The sequence below is a fragment of the Scyliorhinus canicula genome, chromosome 7, assembly GCF_902713615.1.
Source record: "Scyliorhinus canicula chromosome 7, sScyCan1.1, whole genome shotgun sequence".
Classification (NCBI taxonomy): domain Eukaryota; kingdom Metazoa; phylum Chordata; class Chondrichthyes; order Carcharhiniformes; family Scyliorhinidae; genus Scyliorhinus; species Scyliorhinus canicula.
Window position 1 is genome coordinate 204,799,547 of NC_052152.1, and position 8,216 is coordinate 204,807,762.

Sequence of the window (8,216 nt, forward strand, 5' to 3'; positions counted from 1 at the left end):
AGGCAGTGAGGGGTAGGCAGGGAGTGGGCAGGGAGACGGCAGGGAGGGAGGGGGCAGGCAGGGAGGGAAAGACAGGGGGTACAGTGAGAGCGTGTTGAGAATGATCCGGGGAATTCACCGCCTTTTCAGTCGAAATTCAGCCTTTCTCCAGCTGAGGCCCCCTATTGGCAGGAGGCTGGAATCCGGAATCAGGTGTTGCAGCGATTCTGTGCGGACTGTGGAAAGGGTTAAAGATAATCGAGGAGGAGAGTTCCTCGGGAGCAGGAGTCAGCAGATAGCTTGGAAATGTGTTCGGTGTGGGGCAGACAGAGGCTGGATGGAGCTCCGGTGTGAGTTCACAGTCTAGCATCTCGCAGTAACCGGGTCTGCATTTGATTGATTAAGGACGTGAACAATTAGATTTAGAGGCAAGTTACCGTCGGCAGTTTAGTGGATGTGGATAATTGTTGGGAATGTGGAAATGTCCTGCGATGTGGGGAGAGTGGGTGGGATGGCCGGGATTTAGCAGTTAGGGAGGGAGTTGCCTTTCAGCAGCGGGAATCGCACCGGGAGCTGGCCCGGGTCCTGGGAGTGTGGGAGCGGAATGTGACCGCCTTCCGCCCTGATAAACCGAATCCAGCCCAACCCCGTCTCGCTGCTGGTGGCAGGCGCCATTGTACAGTCTGTATCCTCTCTCTCTCTGTGTATCCTCTCTCTTTCTCTGTCCTCTCTCTCTCTCTGTCCTCTCTCTGCCCTCTCTCTCTTTGTCCCCTCTCTCTCTGTGTCCTCTCTCTCGCTCCGTGTCCTCTCTTTCTCTGTCCTCTCTGTCCTCTCTCTCTCTGCCCTCTCTCTCTTTGTCCTCTCTCTTTCTCTGTCCTCTCTGTCCTCTCTTTCTCTCTGTCCTCTCTCTGTGTGTACTCCCTTTCTGTGTCCTCTCCCTCTCTCTGTGTCCTCTCTATCTCTGTCCACTCTCTCTGTCGTCGCGTTCTGGGTGTCATCTCTCTCTCTGTCGTCTCGGTGCCCTTTCTCTCCCTCTCTCTGTGTCCTCTCTCTCTCTCTGTCCTCTCTCTCCCTCTCTCGCTCTGTCCTCTCTCTCCCCCAGGTAGGCTGCCGCCCAGCGCATGGAAAAGTGTTTCTGCTGAAATTGCAATTGTTGAAATAACTGAACGGAGAAACTTTGGATATTTAGCTGATGGGGAAGTAGCAGAATGAAGGGGCCGCTCGGTGGGACCATCTGACCGCCGGGGGTGAGTCACTTCGATCGGTCCAAGGCCAACATTGACTTGCAGACATCCACGGGGGATGGAGGGAGGCTCCCAACTCTGTCCTTGACACCCCTTCCTTCCTTCTGTTCCTGGGGTCAGGTTGAAGGAGGTCTGGAAGAGGGGGGATGTGGAAAGGGGGGTCAGAAAGGATAGGGGATTAGAGAGGATAGGGAGGTCAGAGAGGATGGGGGGGTCAGAGAGGATGGGGTCGTGGGGGGTCAGAGAGGATAGGTGGGATCAGAGAGGATGGGGGGGGGGGGGGGCGATGAGCAGCGAGTCCGCGCTCCTCCTGCCAGTTACGAGTTAGTGTGCAGCTGCTGTGTCCTGGTTTCACTCTCACTCCGCTCTCGCCTTCTCTTCACTTGCAGGGAAATTGCAGCTGAGCCTCGCTGGGATGTTCAGGGAACCCCGCTTCCAATGGCGTCTACGGAATGCTATCACCCTCTGGAAGTGAGCGACTGGGACGCCGGGGACAGGAGTGCAGCCCGGGGGGCTGGGGCTGCTCCCGGGGCTGGGCTCCGGGGTGAGGGCGGCCAGCTTTCAGCACCGTGGACAGCGGACAGCGGGCAGCGGGAGAGGAGCTGCAGCCAGGCGGGGACAGGAGCTGCCCCCGGGGCTGGGCTCCGAGGTGAGGGCGGCCAGCTTTCAGCACCGTGGACAGCGGACATCGGGCAGCGGGAGAGGAGCTGCAGCCATGCGGGGACAGGAGCTGCCCCCCGGGCTGGGCTCCGGGGTGAGGGCGGCCAGCTTTCAGCACCGCGGGCAGCGGGCAGCGGGCAGCGGGAGAGGAGCTGCAGCCAGGCGGGGACAGGAACTGCCCCAGGGGCTGGGCTCCGGGGTGAGGGCGGCCAGCTTTCAGCACCGCGGACAGCGGACAGCGGGCAGCGGGAGAGGAGCTGCAGCCATGCGGGGACAGGGGCTGCCTGCAGCCGGCACAGGGGACAGGACAGCTCGCCCCGCTCCGAGGAGGAGCCGGAGCCGGACGGGGGGATCCAGCCGGCTGATTATGGCTTCACGGTGGCGCTGGTGTTGTTGGTGGCCGGGATCAGCCTGGTAGTTATCGCTTACGCCATCCCCAGGGAGGGGAAGGTGGACCCGGACACGGTGAGCGCCCGGGAGATGGAGAGACTGGAGCTGCACTCCGCCCAGCTGGGCTCCCATTTGGACAAATGCATCATCGCCGGCCTGGGGCTGCTGACTCTGGGAGGGATGCTGCTGTCTCTGCTGCTGATGGTGTCGATCTGCCGAGGGGAGCTGTACAGCAGGAGGAACCTCCTGCTCACTGCCAGGGCCAGGAAAACCTACGGCTCCATTAACCTGAGGATGAGGCCAGGGGACGGCGAGGGTCACCAGTCCCTGATAGAGGCTGAGGCCATTCCCCTCTCCGACAATGTCATCCACAGAGGCTCCTGAACAAGCTTCTTTCCCCAACTCTCCAAGTGCCACATCTCTCCGAGACATCCCTCATTCAGAGAGTGTTGAAGCGCACTGTGTCTGGTCAGGGATTGTGTATCAGAGGCACCGCAACACAGTCCACACTGAATCCAATTTCAAACCTCGGCGTCTATCCAACGATTCACATCAGCCCCAGTCTAAAGGCGCCAGCCCATGTCCGGGGAGAAACTAGTGTTAAGTTTATGTTGCAATACATTTTAAGCATATATTTAAAAAGGATTGGGTGTGCGCTGGGAAGGAGTGTTCACCTCCCCCTGGGACCGCCTCAAACACCCAGTGCATCTTGTGACCAAAAACCTGCCACATTATCACAAACTGCAGTATGTTCTGGGCCCTCGGCAGATTCCATGGCAATTCCCGAGCGGACCCAACCTACAAGCTGGATATCAGATAGATTACTCGAACCCATGCGGACAGATTGCCTCTCACAGAGACACATCTCACACACAGACCGGATTCTAATACAGCCACATTCCAGGTGGATGGGATCCCACAGGAAAGGCATTTCAGACAGACTGGATCTCCCACTGACCGGATCCCGCCATAGGCCGGGCACCACATCCAGTTTCGTCTTCCAAAGCAAAGGGCCTCAGCAAAACCTCACTGAGTCTGGTGTATACTCCAGTGTATGATGTAGCAATGCAATAGAATCCCTCATATGATGCGTGTATTTAGAGGCTGAATAATTGACATTTTAAACTCTGGTAAGAGTAGGTTGGCAGCCATGGGGTGGTGCAGATTTTTTTGATGTTTAATGAATGAATCAATAATTTATAGTATTCAAAATAATTGTTACACTCTTTCAGAAAAACTCTTCCGGTTACACAAGGTGGGCAAATACAAATCCTAATGTAGCAGCAGAGGTGGCTCCTTCCATTGCTTAGCAGGAGAATCATAGATAGATCAGTAAAATGACATAAACTGAGATTGCAGCTAAATGGGACAACTTCATATATCTTTGCCACCGTGATCTAAACTCGAATCCCATGCTCAGAGCTGAGTTGGTAGATTTAAGTTGGGGTGTGACTAGATCACAGGACCACAATGATTTTGAAAATAATTAATTTTTGTGGCAAGGCCAGCATTTATTACCCAATCCTAGTTGCCCTTGGAGAAGGTTGGATTATTTTTTACCAGTCTGTGGTGGAAATGTTCCCTCAATCCTACGAGGTCAGGAGTCCTAGCACTTTGACATTGTGGCAATGAAGGATTAGTTAATCCTTTGGCACATCCAAGCTTCCTGCCTGGAGAAATCCCAACTGTCCAGAATCCAACAATTTCTTACACAATTTGGGGTTGTGATCTTTCCTGGAATTCATTCCATCTGTTGGAAAAGTTTGATTGAAATTACATTTCCTAACATGAGGTTGCATGTCATTAATCTAAACCTGCCCACCTTAACTCATCATTGTGTTTTGATATGAAGTAGTGTGCTAATGACCTCTTGTGTACTGTTTACAGAGTCATCGACTGTACACCGTTGACTTCTGTCATAAAGATCAGTCATTTAGATCTATCCTTGTAGAGTGTCTGACCCTTACATGTCTCCTTTAGTTTCCATTGGCATGTTGCAACTGTGTGATTGACCTTGGAATAGAAATGGGGAAAATAACTAAAGATTTTGCTCTTGAATACTGTCCAGTGACCCTCCAGCTGACAACTCCACTTATATGCTCAGTTCAAGAGGGGTCAATCACAGTTCAATGTCAAGCCAACATTCATTGTCCAAGCTCACACATAATAAATAGCTATTTTGAAGAGACACAGGCTCTTGGAGCACATCAAACTGTACTTAGCGGAGTCAGCACTTTTAAGAGAGAAGGAGATAAATGAGACAATTAAAAACAACATTTTGGTTAGGGCCTGTTATAATGTTATTTCACTGAGCTAGTCAGCAGCCTTTGCGACGTTAATACCTAATGTTGTAGTTTTCCTATTAGTTAAAATATACAACTTCACAGAAGATAGTAATACTTCAAAAGGATACAGATTTTATTTTTAAATATATTCATAAATCTTTATTTCAGAAAGTGTGATAAATACTAACTCTAAAGTATGCAATTGACCATCGGTCATCTTGCTTTTAGAAAATGTCAGTATATACTGTAAAACACATGGACACTATACCAAAATGTAATGTAATATTCTGCTGTCTGTTACATATCATAGGGCTTCTAAACAGACTATTAGCAGGTAGGAGATTGAGTTCTTTTTTACTTTTTTAATGGTGCAATATTTCTGATGTGTAAATATCTTCTCCAAGCATACATTGCCCGCAGGGAAGAGTTAAATATTCTCTTGCAGTAAGAGGCAGTAAGCCTTTGATAAAATACTGCAAGTCCTTAGCTGCAGTTTTTGTTACAATGCTTGAAAAATTGTTGGGATGTTCCAAAGTTTGTTCATATGTTTATTGATGTTTCTCTGCATAACCACTTTTTAATCACTTTTTAATCAAACCTACATTGTAGAAAATATTCAGTGTTCTGCCGTGCCTACAAAAAATGAGATAATAAAAATATAAACGGAATAATTTATTGGCATAAATTTTCCAATTCTTTCCCTTTTTTGCTCAGTTATGTTTGAGCATGGTGCTGTATGGTTAAAGCTGGATATATCATATTTTTGATTACTTGTACATCAGCATTGAATTATCAGCCAATGATCTGTTGCTCACATGCTTATGTCTGAATCAGAGCTTATGGGTGCAGGTATGGGTAGCATGGTGGCTTAGTGATTAGTACTGCTGCCTCACAGCACCAGGGACCTGGGTTCGATTCCGACCTCAGGTGACTGTGCGGAGTCTGCACGTTCTCCCCGTGTCTGCGTGGGTTTCCTCTGTGTGTTTTGGATTCCTCCCACAGACCAAAGATGTGCAGGTTAGATGGATTGGATATGCTAAATTGTCCTTAGGTGGGGTTGCAGGGATAGGGTGGGGGATTGTGTCTGGGTTGGGGTGTTCTTTTGGAAGGTTGGTGCAGACTCAATGGGCCGAATGGCCTCCTTCTGCACTCTGGCGATTCTATTCTATGTACCAAAACCTAGGCCTATATCCCAGCATAGTCTTTTGGCTGAGACATTGTACCAAGTCTGCATCTACCCTCTCAGGATAAAAATCACAAGAAACTATTTCACGAACAGCGAGGGAGTTCGACCGGAAACCTTTGCCAATATTTATCCATCAATTAACATCGCAAAACAGTTGACCTGGTTATTAACACACTGTGGGATCTTGCTGTGCACAGCGTGATTGCCAGGATTCCTATAGTTTAACATTTCCAAAACAATTTATTGGCTATAAAGTTCTTTTATTTTAAATGGGGAGAATATTTGAAGCCTTCATTCACAGTTTGGTGCGTTGAATATCTTAGTCCTGCAAAAGCCTCAACGGTGGGGGTAGTCAGTGCTGGGAGGTGTGTTCAGGCTGCACATGTATTGTCATGTCTTTTAAAGGTAGCAGTGACCTTATCCAGCTATATGAGGCAAAGGAATTGGTTCTGATCAAGAGCCTGTCTTCCACAGGTTTCTTATTTCTCTTTTGCTGGGGTATTCAACTCTGTGCGCATTTGACTGCTGAATTCAGAGGTTGTTGAGTGATAGCCATCAGAGAATGGAAGGCAACTCAACTGACAGCCCAGAAAGAAAATGGTGGAATCAGCCAAGGTCTAAAGTTGCTTCATTCAATTCTTAGAGCATGGAGGTGAAATAAATTGCAAATGCCAATGCAGGTGGGCTGAAGCGGTAAGCTGTAGAAAAGTCAGGAACATTTGGAAGAAGCGGAAATATACAAAGCATCACTCAAATCTGCACTTAGCCTCTTCATTGGAGAGGAGATTTCATCGTCAGCGGTGCTTTCAGTGTACAGACTTGTTTCAGATGAGATTCATTAAACTGAATGTCATACAGTTACAGCACAGAAAGAGGCCCTTTGGCCCATTGTATTTGTGCCGGCCATCAAGCACCTATCTATTCTAATCCCATTTTCCAATTCTTGGTCTGTAGCCTTATATGGTGTGGCGTCTAAATTCTCCTTAAATGTTGTGAGGGTTCCCACATTTACCGCACTTCCACACCCCCCTCAAATGTCCTGCTCCTTTCCTTAAATCCATACCCCTTGGTTACTAACACCTCTACTAAGGGGAAAGGTTTCTTCCTATCTAGATCCCTCATCATTTTGTATACCTTAATGACGTCCCTCCTCAGCCATCTCTGCTCTAAGGAATGTCTTAGAATCTGAATATGTTTTATAAAAAAGAATAATTTCCACTCTCAGAGTGCCGATAACCTAAAACACCTGCACTTTAAATCCAAACTTTATTCAAAGCATGATGTGGAGATGCCGGCGTTGGACTGGGGTGAGCACAGTAAGAAGTCTTACAACACCAGGTTAAAGTCCAACAGGTTTGTTTCAAACACGAGCTTTCGGAGCACGGCTCCTTCTTCACCTGAAGAAGGAGCCGTGCTCCGAAAGCTCGTGTTTGAAACAAACCTGTTGGACTTTAACCTGGTGTTGTAAGACTTCTTACTGTTATTCAAAGCAGGTATCATCCAGTGACTGCTGTTTGTTTTCAGCTCATTAATCTAAATTTCCTGTCACTTAGCATGAACCCTTTTTACTATAATGTCTTGTACTTGGTTGTTAATGTAGAGAGTGAACCACCTGAGAGGAATATTGCCAGCATTAGCATCACAATACATAATGTAGTGTAATACTTTAGTTCAGTACTGAGGACATGCTGCATTGTAAGAAGTGCTACTTAGGGTGATCCATCAAACCAAGATCCAATTCAGGTTAATGTAAAAGACCACTTATTCATAAGAGAACAGGAGCATTATCCTTGTTAAGATTTATTCCTCAACCAACACCACCAAACAGGTTACCATACTTATCTCAGTTGCTTTTTTGGAACTTTTCTGAGTACAAGCTTCTTATTCTTGTTTTACAAAGAACAAAGAAAAATTACAGCACAGGAACAGGCCCTTCGGCCCTCCAAGCCTGTGCCGATCCAGATCCTCTATCTAAAATTGTTGCCTATTTTCTAAGGATCTGTATCTCCCTGCTCCCTGCCCATTCATGTATCTGTCTAGATACATCTTAAATGACGCTATCATGCCCTCCTCTACCACCTCCACCGGCAATGCGTTCCAGGCACCCACCACCCTCTGTAAAGAACTTTCCAAGTATATCTCCCTTAAACATTTCCCCTCTCACCTTGTACTTGTGACCCCTAGTAATTACGTCCCCCACTCTGGGAAAAAGCTTCTTGATATCCATCCTGTCTATGCCTCTCATGATTTTGTAGACCTACAGAGCAACCGTGTCCACACTTCAAAACATTAACTTTGTCAAATGATACTGGGGTACTGTAAAAGAAGAACGAGAGCTTGGAATGCATGTCCACAAGTCTCTGAAGGTAGAATGGCAAATTGATAAAGTAGTTAAGAAGGCATATGGAGCTTTCCTTCAAGTACAGGGAGGTTATACATGAATAGGATGGGAATAGAGAGATACGGACCCAG

The 8,216-nt window shown here is 47.8% G+C and overlaps 1 protein-coding gene across 2 annotated transcripts; it reads left to right on the plus strand.

Annotated features, from left to right (window-relative positions):
- Window positions 1-111: 111 nt before the first annotated feature.
- On the plus strand, window positions 112-5,220 carry LOC119969737. Of its 2 annotated transcripts, none has more exons than XM_038803756.1 (2): window positions 112-407; window positions 1,613-5,220. In XM_038803756.1, exon 2 carries the CDS (start codon window positions 1,662-1,664, stop codon window positions 2,655-2,657), a length of 996 nt encoding a protein of 331 aa, XP_038659684.1. In that variant the 5' UTR covers window positions 112-407; window positions 1,613-1,661; the 3' UTR covers window positions 2,658-5,220. The 2 variants fall into 2 exon arrangements, with proteins under 2 accessions (XP_038659684.1, XP_038659685.1); XM_038803757.1 differs by lacking the exon at window positions 112-407 and adding an exon at window positions 1,003-1,226.
- Window positions 5,221-8,216: the final 2,996 nt, after the last annotated feature.

Excerpts from the sequence above, each read along its gene's own strand:
- LOC119969737 (XM_038803756.1), top strand. The coding sequence starts at position 1,662 with ATGGCGTCTACGGAATGCTATCACCCTCTGGAAGTGAGCGACTGGGAC.